This window comes from Candoia aspera, chromosome 5 (genome assembly GCF_035149785.1).
Source record: "Candoia aspera isolate rCanAsp1 chromosome 5, rCanAsp1.hap2, whole genome shotgun sequence".
Lineage (NCBI taxonomy): Eukaryota > Metazoa > Chordata > Lepidosauria > Squamata > Boidae > Candoia > Candoia aspera.
The window spans coordinates 48,138,150-48,152,736 of NC_086157.1; the positions used below are offsets into that span (position 1 = coordinate 48,138,150).

At 36.2% G+C, this 14,587-nt stretch overlaps 1 protein-coding gene across 3 annotated transcripts in view; it reads right to left on the reverse strand.

Moving 5' to 3' along the window:
* Positions 1 to 409: 409 nt before the first annotated feature.
* The window catches only part of SH3KBP1 (SH3 domain containing kinase binding protein 1), a 130,185-nt gene continuing 116,007 nt past the window's right edge, over positions 410 to 14,587 (reverse strand). For all 3 annotated transcript variants that reach the window (XM_063305155.1, XM_063305154.1, XM_063305156.1), the window contains 5 exons: positions 11,257 to 11,366; positions 9,513 to 9,638; positions 7,564 to 7,829; positions 4,433 to 4,496; positions 410 to 3,658 (listed from right to left, as the gene is read on the reverse strand). In XM_063305155.1, coding sequence (XP_063161225.1) covers positions 3,617 to 3,658; positions 4,433 to 4,496; positions 7,564 to 7,829; positions 9,513 to 9,638; positions 11,257 to 11,366 — 608 coding nt within the window. In that variant the 3' untranslated portion in view covers positions 410 to 3,616. The remainder of the gene's footprint in view (positions 3,659 to 4,432; positions 4,497 to 7,563; positions 7,830 to 9,512; positions 9,639 to 11,256; positions 11,367 to 14,587) is intronic.

The following is a 14,587-nucleotide window of genomic DNA, read 5'->3' on the forward strand; positions in this document are numbered from 1 at the left end:
TTTGTCTTGTCTTACCTGGAAGATGTCAAACACAATAAAAGTGGAAGATAAAATAACTAAACTAAAAATATGGTTTGTGTGTAATAAAACTATTAGTATAAAGATTTCTTACTGTATATCTGATAATACAACCCAATTTAAATATGAAAGGAAATACAAGAAATAAAAGTAAGAATAAATGGAACTAATATTAACTGTTACTTTATTTCTGTCTTATGAATGCCATTTAGTCCAATTCAAAGAAAAAAGTATCCAAAATAATTACGTTTTACCTACAGGTCTGAAATGGCAATTTCTTTTAAAAAATTGAAAATATAATTTCTTTGTAAAATACTTTCCATCTGTAAATATAATGTGAGAAAAATAATTCAGATTTCTAAAACAAAAATCAAGGCATTGAACAAAAAAATTCCATAAAATCTCATTTAATCTTATTTTACAAATCACAATACATTGGACTCCTCGATACAGGTTTATAAAATGACAGTTTACCAACATAACAGGAAGAGAAAAAGGAAGTAGAACCCTGATTTCAGGTCAATCAATGCTGAACTCAAAAAATTTATTTTCTGTTAAAATAAGATTTTAGAACATTTTAGTTTTCAAGGCTCTATCTCTGAATCTGTATTGTAGCAATTCACAGTAAGTTTTTCAAGTGAATGAAATCAGAAACCTATTAAACTATTCCAAGTTTCAAATATATATAAATTAGCAACACTACTTGTCCTCCTGTTGGATTCCCACAATGTTGAAGCTAGTAGCTATACATCCTTATTGCTAGAAAACCTCTAAGAGAACTAGAAAGGTCTAACGGGAAAACTGGGGGCAGAGCTTGTTTAGTCTTAGATTCAGGCTCAGTGACTCTTGTCATGCAAGAGACACTTCCAAAGAAGCAGGGTCCGCTCCACACTGGCATCTGAGTACAGCAGCGGTGCCACCTTTTCCAGGCTACTGGCTACACCTGGGCTTTTGAGTGGCATTGCTGGGCCTGTTGTTCAAAAAGTGGGACAAACATTTGTCACAACAAGGACAAAAGATTTAAACTTTTTTTTTTTAAATAAATATATTATTATTACTCCCAATATATTCCATTATTCCTACCTTCTGCCACATTGAAATTACAACTTGGCAACCCTTCTGGAGGTGTTACAGTGAGAGTACAGGTTTTGCACTCCTAAGGATATAAGAACCAGGTCATACTTGATTACTTTCCATGACACAGAGATTACTAAATCCCAGGGAGAGTGATGTGGACACACAAAGAAACCAAATATTCCTCCTAAACTATTCATTAGGATAGCCATCTGAGGAAATAGGAAACACTTCCTTTGCTGCAATAATAATGCCTTTTCAGCTTGCTATCTCACAGCATTTTTAGTAATCTTTCCCACCAATTTCCACAGCTTGGTACATATGCATCTGCACGTTAAAACACTTACTTCCAAGAAAATAATCAGAATGGCATGTGGATAAAGAACTGCCATGACCATGGACTTATGGCATTTTAAGGTCCTATAGCCCTTTGTCCACTCTTAAGTATTTAGGCTGGTGGCTATATATCATGACACTGTAACACTGCCTAGACCTCTTTGTTGCAGCACAACATCCTACGCTCTTAGGTTATGACTGGAAATCGAGTTTGTTTTGTGAAACAGCAAGGGCTAACACTGATTGATCATGTGAATGCTGTGAAGACCAGGAAATCAGTTCCATGATTTGCTTTCATGCGTCAATGTAAAACACTCATCAAGATGATTTGGTCATTTTAATACAAAAATCTAATGTAATCTTAAAATCCTGAAAGATATCACAGTGACAAATTTTTGATTAGTGTGCTTGTATCAATGTTAATAAAGGAAAATACACATGATTAATACAAATATTTGGATGCATTACTAAATCTCAAACTTGGATGTTCCATCCTGATATGAAACTATTAATAAATGCAATTATAGAACATTTTTGGGTGTCATGGCAATACTTTTAAGTCTCCTATCCAATAAGAAATAGCAGTTAGCAACTCTAAATGTAGATATTTAAATGATAAATATTAAATGTTTATATTTGATATGATAAAGTCACCATGTGATATTTAATGTAAACTTCATAGCTCTGTGAAAAGAGAAATACTAAAATACTATTATATAACCAAAGATGGATATTTCAGCAGGACACATATCTCAGCTATTCAAGAACACTCAGTGCAACCCTATGCATGTTTATTTACATATAAGTCTTACTGCTTTTAATGTTTATTCCGTAGTAAGGGTATTCGGGTTGTGAAATCAGGCTGCAAGGTTACATACCATTATCTAATAATACATTTTACCGAACTGAACAAAACTCATCCAATACACATGCATAGGATTGCGCTATTAATGTACTCTACTATGAAAATAAGAAACCCAGCTATATAATTTTGTATGAGCACTTTTCGGAGATCGCACATATATTATGCAAACACATATACATTCCTTTGCCTTCAAAAGCTGAAATCTTCACTATCTATAACAGAAATGTAAACACTGCTTTGACATAAGTCATTTGGTAAGATGCCAGTATAGAAACCATTCATCCCAAATTTGCAGGCTTACAATTGATTAAACGAGGTTAATATTACACAGTTCTCTTGCATGTAATAATATAATTTTCTCTTGTTAATTTATATTTTATTCTTGTTTGCTCTTAGATGATGCATGTTCTGTCCACCCAAGATGTGCAAAATTGAAGATAAAAGCAGGTGTTTAAAGTTTGAGTGACAGTAAGCAAAGTGAATTCTCAGAATAGTAATAGTAATAATAATAATAAGCAATATTAGTTAAAATAAAGCTGCCTCAAACTCAGTGTGGTCATTATATCACCTAACCGAATCAAATCAGATCAAAAATAAAGATTTTGATGAGCAAGCAGTTAATATGCTGAAAGACCGACCTCTAGTGGATAGACAGGCCTCCTTGTGATAGCTACATTTCTAAAATCTGGCCTACAACCAGCTCCAATCTGTGTTTGGCAAAAGAAGGCACAAATCATTGCAACGACCAGATTTTTTTTTCTTTTTAAATATACTATTTGTACACAAACTTAAGATTCACCTTGTAGATAATTTTTGGACATAAGATTGCATATGTAATTGTATTTAAAACAACACACATTAAGCTGCTTTAAGAGAAACAAACTCCTCACCCAATATCAACATTCATTTCTGGATATATGCAATACAAACATTTTAAGAATCTGTGACAAAAGACAATTTAAAAAGTCAAACCCATGAAACCTGTAAACTGATAAACAATTTACTTATGGAAAATATCATTAAAATAGTACCACTATGAACTAAACTGCCTGAGTTTTCAACTTGCCTGTGAACGTGAAGCAGAGAAGATTTTAGCACAATAAGAAAAATTTCAGTCACAACCAGTGCCATTTCAAGAAAGTGTTATCACATAGAAATTTTTGTTCTTCACTGGAATTTGTGTTGTGCTATTAAACTCTTGTGCTAGTTGTCCAAACAAAGAAGTATAGGCAGATCTTTTAATCATTTGGCACAAAGTTATTTTGTTTGGGGCATAAAGTCTCTGTCATAATGAATTAATACAACTTTCCTTCTATCCAGAATTCACTTTGATTGAAGAGCTTTCTTTATATCATTAACTTCCATCTAAAAAGAAGAAAATCAGATTAAACTATATCCATCCAAATAATTATTTTATGAAGCATTTACGTCACCTATTCACTGCAACATGCTAACTCTTCATCTTCAATTTTATGCTAGGAATTATTAAGAAAGGAAATAAAATCCATATGTATAAACAGATACAACTTCAGAAACAGGAACTCAAAAGAAGAGAGAAATCATTTCTTTCAGCTTGGCTTAAATCAAGACAATATTTTAATGTAAGAGTTTTAGGAAGGAGTCTGTAAGGGGAAAATCTTTCACAAGGTATCCATGATTAGATTTTTCTTTTCTTTTTAAAGGAATTGCCTGGAAAGGGAATATGGGGGGAAAAAATTAAAAATACTTGCCCTTGCTCTGTTTTCCTGATTGTTTTCTAAAGCTATTTGCCTCTCCAGAAAAGCATACAGAAAATACCTACATATTTTCTCTGTACAGAAAACAGCATTATCAGTTAGAAAATAGTACAAAGATAAAAGGTTTCTCTGCACAAAACACTAAATGACTTAAATTTTACTGTTTTTAAGCCTCTCAAAAGGCTTATGGATAATATTTTATTGGCTATTGTAAAACGTTTTAATATAGAAAAAATACTTCAATTATATTTTTATTTTTATTTCCTATTTTTCCTATCTATCAGGATTCCTTTCATGTTAAACAAAACTTATTGGACTATGAGATACAAGGTTCCATTAAAAGATTCTTTAACTTTTAGTTTAATTAGCTTATACAGCTGCTTCATGCCACATATACAAGTACCTGTAATCGTAGTCGAATCTTTTTTTCTTCATCTAATTCAGACAGCAATTGTTTAATTTCTTTTCTAGGAAAAAGCAAACAAACATTTTAATGACCATATCATCAGGGGGGCATGCACTTTTGACATTACTTACCAGTTTTCATTAGAAATTCATTGCATGCCTGTGAGTTGGTAACTTTTTTGTGACTGAATCTCTAGTTTTGAAAGGGAAACTTTAGCAGTGAGAGCTCCAGTTTATAATGGAATAAATAGTTTGTTCTTTCCTTCTATAATGTTTCCTCTAAAGGAATACAACAGAGAAAAGCTACTATCGCCCACTGAGCATGGTAAATGGAACTCAATGTTTACAACTGCAGCTCCTGAATGAAAAATTAGGAAATCGTACAATTTTTCCTGCCGTGCTTAATCAGATCCCAAACCCTTATTCTCTTTTTTACATACATTCACGCTCACCCAGATACCATATGGCCCCCTTAGAAATACTACTGTAGTTCTCTGCCACCAAACGTTTACCTATATGCTTTAAAGAGGTACTTTGGGATTCTCCAAATACCTTGTTGCAACTATAGTTGTCAGCTCTGCACCGGAACTCCCTACAGATTCTAGAGTTTTTAGAATTTCACCTGGGGACAGAGCGGCATAGCATATTTGTTTTTAATGCCCATCCACATTAAGGGAAAAAAATAAACTAACAGGATATTATATATTGCTAGAAAATTATTTTAAAGTGAAGTTGGCAGGCACAGCAGGCAATCACTGAATGAAAGATGTACAGAATATATTGTATGGATACTGACTTGGATTATTGCAAACTTCCCTAACTTCTTTTTCTAGAATATAACTTGTCTAATGTAATTTCAGACTTGTCGTGACCTTTATGGCAGAAATCAGAACCTAGCAGAATTTTACCACTCTATTCAATCAAGACTAAATGATTTATGAACCCAAACTTGAAACAGACATGATAAGAAGCACAAAAATCCTTTAAGATCATGTAAAAAACCAGAATAATACAAAAATTGCTTTAGTCTTTCTGAACTAATCATGGTGCTTGAGATGTGTATTAATTACAGTAAATAGGAATATTGACCATCTTTCTGATTTCTAAGTATTTTGTGGGAAATTAAACAATCAGAAACCCTTCTATGTATAGGTTAAAATACTGGCAAACATAAATTTCATTTTTTTCAAGTCCATCAAAAAACTTTAAATTCAGCCTTAAACTTGAGAACCAATTCATATTTACAAATGCTGCACGTGCCATTATGCAGCCAAAAATGACAGCAATTATGTACAAGATACACATCAGCAGAATTGAGGAAACCACAAATTAAATACATAGATAAAAATTCTGGTGGGAGAAAGTGTCCAATACAAATCTGTGAGATCTGAGCAACTTAATGGCACAGAATACTGACAGACTGTGGGAAGAAAACGCAGAACACAAGTCAGAGGGAGAACATAAGTACATGAATTTCAGCATAAAGACAAAAAAGAACAGAAACAGAGTATGTAAATAAAAACATCAACTGATGTTCATATTGGGATTCTATTCTTATATGTCAATCATGAAAGACAGCTTTGAGTTACCCATCAAAATTAAATTTAGAGATATATAATAATTTAATGTAGCTAAGAGTGGGCATTCTACCTCCCAACAACCTCAATAGCAAATTGAAGAGTTTCTTCTTTTCCTCACTCACTTTGCATTTCCTTCAAATCATTTAAAAGTAACTGTTGATGCATTTTCCAAAGTAAAACAGTTAATTAATCCCAGGTTGGAGAAAGTTGTTTTCTGACAATCCTGCACTGTACAGGTAGTCCTCAACTTTCGACCACTCATTTAGTGACTGTTCAAAGTTACAATGGCACTGAAAAAAGAGAATTACAACCAGTCCTTGCACATACAACCATCGCAGTGTCCCTGCAGTCACATGATCAAAATTCAGGCACTTAGCAACTGGCATGTATTTACAACGATTGCAGCGTCCCAGGGTCACATGATCACCATTTGCAACCTGCCCAGCCGGCTTCTGACAAGCAAAGTCAACAGGGGAAGCTGAATTTGCTTAACAACTATGTGATTCACTTAACAACCGCAATGATTTGCAGCAAAAAGGTCATAAAATCGGGCATGACTCATTTAATGACCGCCTCATTTAATGAAGGAAGTTCCTGTCCCAATTGTGGTCATAAGCTGAAGACTACCTGTAGTCACACTGATGGTAAAATAACACAAATTGGATATAATTTATATAATAATGGACATTCACAACCATTCAGTGCTGTCCAGAGATGTTAAGATGCAGGCTGGGATTTGGCAGACTCTGAAGGTACACTGATTACATCAATACTGCATGTTATCTATTCTTTTCTGTACTGCATACCCTGAGAGAAGGGTAAAACAGTCATGCAATTTAGAATCCTGTTAAAAATTTGGTGCAATTTGGAGAGCAGAGTAGAAGTAACTCTCCCTTGTAATCCATTGTTAATACTGCAGGAAGTGCTGCAGACAGGGCTGAGGTTGACTTCTGCGTTTCTCAAATTACAGCAAAGGTCAGCACGTTTCTACGGCTCACATCAAATCAGTTATTCTACTGCATGTAAATCTCATGATAGTGACTTACGTGTAGATGTTTCACACTTTAACTAGTTCAAAAACTTAGGAAGAAAAATGGACATGAAGTTAAGAATCCAAGTTACAGCAGAAAGTCTTTGTTTGTGAAGCTAACCTGTTTCTTAAATCACATATTTTCACATAACAAATGCAGGCTAGGCTTTGGGGTGAGCTTCAGCTGAGTCCTCAATGGGTGAGTTTGTAGAATTTTTCAGTTCTGTTCACCAGTTATTGTTTAGTATATGAGTTAGGTTATTTTGCATTAATTAATTACAGCTTTTGGTTTTCTTTTTGTATGTGGCCTAAAGTCAAAGAGTTTGAGTTGGATGATACTGGAAATCCCTACTACAGGTTTACAGTGTTTGCCTGCATTTCCATTTTTATCTAACAGCCTTAGTGAAAAAGATACAGTTGAACAAGTTCATTGGAAAAGTTAATGGAACTAACAACAATAACAACAAAAACCCAAGTTGTCCTTACTGATTAATACAAGGAAAATATTAGAATACTCACTTTTGCTGGTCTTTCATTGTTTCAATGATAGTGCGTAGCTCCTTAACTTGTGACCTTAGTTCTTCCAAAGCTGCTTCACCTTGGCTTGAGTGCTCAGTCTTTGGCTTTCCTTCAGTACTGAATAAAGAAGGGGAATTTGACCTGTGGCCTGTTGTTCCTACTGAAGCTGGATGAAGTATAGATGAAGAAGATAATGAAGACGATAAAGCACTTCCACTTGTTAAACCTCCTGGCTTGGCAGGCAACGAGGCTTTGTTGTCAGACACCTATGGAACAAAAAGATAACAAAAACTCTTGGAAGCAATATCTTGGAACAGCAAGCTATACTTGCCTGGCTGTGTTTTGTTTTCAGCTACATTAGAAAGAGACAACATAATTTTCTCAAATCTTTCAAGCATAATTTTATCAACAAGCAGACATGATCTTGAGCCAGAGTGTCACCCATGAGAATGTTGTTGGGCAGTTGCATACTCAGTTGCTATTTCTGCCTCAAAAGAATGTCAAAAAAGAAGGAAAAAATGAGAATATGAAAAGACTATAGTGCACCAAAAGAAGATAATGCTTCTGCAATATACTAGAAATAAAAACTAAGGGATGGCACTTAGGGTTGTTTTTAAGCTTTCCAATTTAGCTAATCATTTTGCCAGTACAGAGATGGTCTAGAACCACCATTACACAGTTAGATGAGTATCATAACTGAAGGAACCGTAATACGGAGGTGAAAAACACACTTTGCGATAATAAATTTTAAGATTCAATCCCTGTGAACTCCATATTGTATGTTAAACATATTATCCTGGGATCTGAAGATGAATAAAGAGTACCTTCTATTCTTATTACATGCCTATGCTCTAGAACTATCATTACAGTTATAGAAAAATATAAAGATATGTGTGCAAAAAGAGAGAAACCGAGATTTTAAGGGAAAATGTAACTGCAACAGAGCCCAGAGCCACGGAGCACCAAGAAGCCCCTGAGCTGTAGCGTATTCTTTCCCTGGCCCTTCTGAGCTCACACCACACTGCGGCACCCCCCTCCCCAACTTGTGCGCAACCTGTGCCAGCCTTCCCAGGCCTCCCCCACCCCCCACAGCACTCCTATGCTCCTTACCTGGGACTCCCACCTCTTCCCACTTAATGACCCATGCGTCTTCGGGTTACGACAGCAACCAGGACTGCCCAGGATTGCTGTCACTAAGCGAAACAGTCACATGACATTGCACTTTATGACCACATCACTTAGCAACACAAATTCAGGTCCCAATTGTGGTCATAAGAAAATAAGTAATACAGTCCCCTTTCAGCCAGAAATAAGGTCTTGGCATGGGACTGGTCACTTTGGTCCATAATATTCATTGGGATCTAGATGGAGATTTTGTACCCTTCTTGGTCTACCTGACTTCTCAGTAGCAGTCAATACTATTGATCCTTTCTGCTACCTACCAAGGTTAGGTGTAAGGGATCCTGTTCTACAATGGTTCTTCTCTTTCCTAAGTGGTTGGAACAGAATTGAAAGAATAGCAAATCTTGAATCAATTATCATGGTTTTTTACATTCTGGTAAGGGAGAAGCACAAAGCTGATGTGGGATTAGATTCAGTCAAGATGGACATGTGATTTTTTATTTTTGCTTCATCTTGTTTGGGAGGTGGAAGGATTGCTGAAATCTCACAATTGAAGTTGAAAGTCTAAAGCAGTCTTTGCCAATTTAGCACCTTCCAGATTGCTAGAATTCTAATTTTCATGTTGGCTGCAAATTCTGGGAGCTGTTGTCCCAACACATTTGGAGAATGTTTGGTTAGAGAAGACTGGAATGTAGAAACTAAAATGTATATTAACTGCTTAATGTTCATGCTAAGTGTGCCTCACTGAGATGATGATGATGTAGTGCTTCATTAAGGACCATGGGTACCAGCCTTGTTGAATATTATATATAGCTTAAGTAACTTACAAGTGAAATTGTAACAGTCTTTGCTTTCTTTAATGGCTCAACTACTTTGTGTGGTAGGGAAACTTGTTCTTCTTTCTCATCTTCAGGACTTGGTGAATCAAAAAAGTCAGGACTAGAAAGTGAAGACTGTGGAAACAAAAGAATATGTTCTTTCATTTTCAAGTATTTGAAACTTTTACGTACTTAGTCCATAAAATGTTAGTATTACTATAATTAATCCGAAAACAAAAATAATCTATTAATCATACTGCAAATGATTCCCCTCAGCTGCATACTTACAATTAGTCCTCGACTTAGGACCACAATAGGGATCAGAAAATTTGTCAATAAGTGGTGCAGTCGTTAAGCGAGGCATCACGTGACCACATCCTATTTTACAACCTTTTTTTTTTGCCATGGTTGTTAAGTGAATCATGCGGTTCCCCATTGACTTTGCTTGTCAGAAGCTGGCTGGGAAGGTTGCAAACTGTGACTACATAGCCCCAGGACATTGCAACTGTCATAAATACATGCTGGTTGCCAAGCACCCGAATTTTGATCATGTGACCACAGGGATGCTGTGATGGCCGTAAGTGTGAGGACCGATCATAAGTCACTTTTTTCAGTGCCATCGTAACTTTGAACGGTCACTAAGCGAATGGTCATAAATCAAGGACTACCTGTACTAACACTGACAGTGGCAAGATACTGATGTGGGCCTTCCAACTATGAATAGCTCCCATCAGCTGACTATCAAAGTACTGAAAGTAAATCCCATCCAGTAGTCCCAATATCTCCTGCTCATCATTCAAAAGACACATACCATTTGATCTTAAAAGGTTTGTTTTGAGTAATGTGTATGTTTGGATACTATATCATATGGACTTGTATTGTCAGTATGAAAATAGATACAGGTAGTCCTTGCATTACAACCATTCGTTTAGTGATGGTTTGGACCTACGACGGTGCTTAAAAAATGCCTTGCAACCAGTCTTCACACTTAGGACCATCGCAGCGTCCCCACAGTCACATTATCACGATTTGGGCATTTGGCAACTGGTTCACATTTATGAACATCACAGTGTCCTGTGGTCACGTGATCGCCATTTTTTACCTTCCTAGCCAGCTTCTGGCAAGCAAAATCAATGGGGGAACTGCATGATTCACTTAACAACCACATGGTTCACTTAATGCCTGAGGTGATTCACTTAGCGACCACTGCAAAAAAGGTCAGACAATGGGGTCAGAGTCGCTTAACGACTGCTTCACTTAGCAACTGAAATTCCGGTCCCAATTGTCATTAAGCAAGGACTACCTGTATCAAGAAGTATATCTCATTAAAAATTGCTTCAAGGCAGTATACATAATTTAAAATTGCTTAGGTAAAATAAGAAGCTGTCTAATTACAAGGCATCTAAAGGATGCTAACTCTCACATATCTTAATAAGTGACCTTCTCCAGAATATCCTTTCTGTAAGTGGTACTTATAGAATATACGAATAAAGAAATATTCTTTATATAAGTGATATATAAAGTATTTTATTTAAGTACAGATGCCAATTGGCCATTTATGCCCAAACTACAGAGCTTTGGGTAGGCAACCTGTATCTCTCAGAACCCATTAGGACCATGACTGTTGAAAACTGACATCATTTCCTGGCATTTTTGAGGGGGATAAGAGATGAAAATTAGTGCAATCCCTAATTTTGGAGATAATAAATGAAGAACTCCACAAAGGAAGTTAAAATATGCAGATATTACTTACGGAAGTGAATGACTGTGAAGGAGGTCTTCTGCCAGTCGCTTTTGGTCTTGTAGTAGTTGGGTGGCTGAGCTTCTCTGCAACTGGTACTATGGAATCAAACCCTTCCAAATCTTAAAAACATGGAAGACAGGCAAATACATTAATATTATGAGGTCACTCAATGAGACTTTTAAAACTTAATATCCATATTACTTTACATTAGTTTGATACTGTCAAACTGAGATTTCTTTTTTGGAGCATGTGGAAGCATCTATTTACTTTACAGAAAATATTTCTGTCTGGCCTTTAGTTAAAAAACTCAGCTACACATAATACATTGGAAAACAATAAGGTAATAAAGTTGTTGAAAATTAAACAGTTTATTTAGATGTGTTAAGAGTTATTAAACTCTTTCATCTTTAAATTAAATCGAAATTAAAAATAGATGAAATATGGTACCCTCCAGTTTTATTCCTAACCAAACATTTTAAAAAATTGTTAAAATGAAACAAATTTAAGTTTTACATCCAGAACTACAGTAAGATAATTTATTAATTTAATAGCATTTTCAGAAGTAATAATGAGAAATAGTTTAAAATTTCAAGCACCCGAAAAATATCAAAGTGAATGGAATTCACACTTTAAAATTGCTATTTTATTTTTTCCATTAACTCCTCTTTCTACCCACTCTCACATAATGGATAGACTAGAATCTCAATAATAGCATTGCTTTTGAAAATGGTGTGCCTGAAGTGCAAGATACTTCCTCTCTTCCCAAAGAAAATCCTAATTCTTTCCTCAGATCTAGGTGTACTAACTAGAGTGAAATGCTATTGATACTGCCACTGAATATTTGACCCTGCACAACAATGAAGTTACAAGCTGATTCTTGCAAAGCTAAGATGATGTAATAATATATTGATACAGTCTCTAATTAGATTTGCCTTGCTGACAAGCCTCATGTAAATTTATTATCTGATGTTAAATTTACTTCCTTCAAAAACCGTAAGATAGACGTTTTGGTACTGTCACATTTAATTTGCCAGCTGAGAAGACTGGGGCACAAAGTAACCCATAAAGAAAGCCTGTTTCATACTATTTATTTATTCCATTTCTATAGCCGCCCATCTCAGCAGGTGACTCTGGGCGGCTTATACTAGTTTGCTCAGGATCTCTTGTATTTCCTTTCAGACTCAATAGAGTGTTAGTGTTATTTATTTGTTTGTTTGTTTGTTTGAAAGATTTATAAGGCCGCCCAACTCAAACAGAGTGACTTTGGACAGTGTACAGCATAAAAACAAACAATAAATTAAACAGGGGGGGAACCCATATAACAATAAACAATACAATATATAAATATAAAATGGTGATCAAGCATGTAACAAAATGAGCACAGGGTGACTCCCACTCAACTAGCTCTAATGCCTGGGGGAAGATCCAGATCTTAAGGGCTTTCTAAAGGCAGGGAGAGTTGGGGACTGTCATATATTAGGGGGCAGATTGTTTCAGAGAGCAGGGGCAACCACAGAAAAGGCACACTTCCTAGGTCCATAAGATGACAAGATTTAAAATAAGGAACCTGGAGCATGCCCTCCTGTGGAGCATGTAGGGCAGGTAGATTTTCTTGGGAGAAGGTGGTCCCTCAAGTAACCTGGTCCATTGCCATGTAGGGCTTTAAAAGTAATCACCAGCACCTTGAATTGCATCAGGAAGCCTACTGGGAGCCATTGCAGCTCAAAGAGGGGCAGTGTTCCATAGGTATAACGAGATGCATGCATAACCCTGCTGTATTCTGGACCAACTGAAGTTTCTGGATGGTTTTCAAGAGCGGATCCATGTAGAGTGCATTGCAATAGTCCAACTGGGTGGTGACCAAGGCATGAGTAACCATGAGCAGTCCAGGAATGAGCACAAGTGGCTCACAAGATGCAGTTCTGCAAAGGTCCCCCTGGCCACAGCTGCCACCTGCTCTTCAAGCAGGAGCTGTGAGTCCAGGAGAACCCCCAGATTATGCACCAAGTCTGAATAGGGTAGTGCCACCCCATTCAGAACCAAAGATGGAAACTCTGCAACTGCTGGATCTGGGGGACCCCAAACCCATAGTCACTCAGTCTTGGCAGAGTTGACCCCCAGCCTATTCTTCCCCATCCAATAATCATGGGTTGGGACAACCAATGCCTAAATGAAAGCCTGCTCACATTATGAGATATTCCCTATGCTGTTTTTCTACTTCATTGTCCTGGAAAATCTTCTGAGGAAAAGGCTTTGAGGCATGACTTGGAAACCTCACCAAGTATATTCATGTTCTAAAACATATTTGTTCACCACTTTTGTTAATATCTTTTTTTCAAGGAGAACATAATCAAATTAGGAATGGAAAAATCAAATTATACCAACAAGGATGCCATTCAGAATATGTAAGCTGTAAGATGCACTTAAAGGTTAAATGGTTAAATGGTTCTTAGCATGCTATCATTAAATGTGGAGAATAGAAAAAGATAATTTGTAATTGCCCTTTTTCTCAACAGGATTGTACAACCTCTTTCCAACCTGACATCATTTGCACTTCTTAACCCAATAATAAATCCAACACTAATGTAATAATGACAAAAGACAGCAACCCAGTATGCTCTACACTAGCCTCCATAATGCCCTCCAGATGAGTTGTGATTAAAACTTCCAAAACATACTGAGAGCGCCTAGCTAAGGAAAGCTGCTTCCTGCACTGCAGAGTTTTTATCTTTTAAAATGTGAATATACTAAAGAAAGAGGTGAACTTAATGATGGAACTGCCCCATTCAGAAGGCCTGGTCCCATTACAACTGAAGCCCACATCACTTGTACTATGTCTGCTTCAGTTGGAATTTGTCCTTTTGTTCATTAGCCAGACATCTCCTGCCACATCCTCTCTACATCCCTGTAAAAATGCTTGCACGTGAGAAAAAAGAAATAGGATTATAAATAGGGAGAACTTGTAAAACTCTTCCCGGCTACAAATTAGGCTTTCTTTTTGATCCTACAGGAGATCATGAGGTTTGTACTTTTCTCCTTGTTTAATATCTGTTTGCTGACAGGAAACTTGTAAATTTTCCAGCTGAAGTAGTCCTCCATTGTCAAATGAGCTCTAATGTGATTGTGTGTGCACACCCAAAGGAACATGAGTTAGAAGTACTATTCTGTATATTGCAATTTATTAATACAAACAAAAATATATAAATATACAAATATAGTATAAAAGAGTTTTAATACTCCCTCTTCTTCATCCCTGGGTACCGTTTTTCAGAATCATTCTGCTTTCGGCAATCAGAAAGTTCAAAACTTTCAAACTGAGTTCTTTCCCATACCAAAAGCA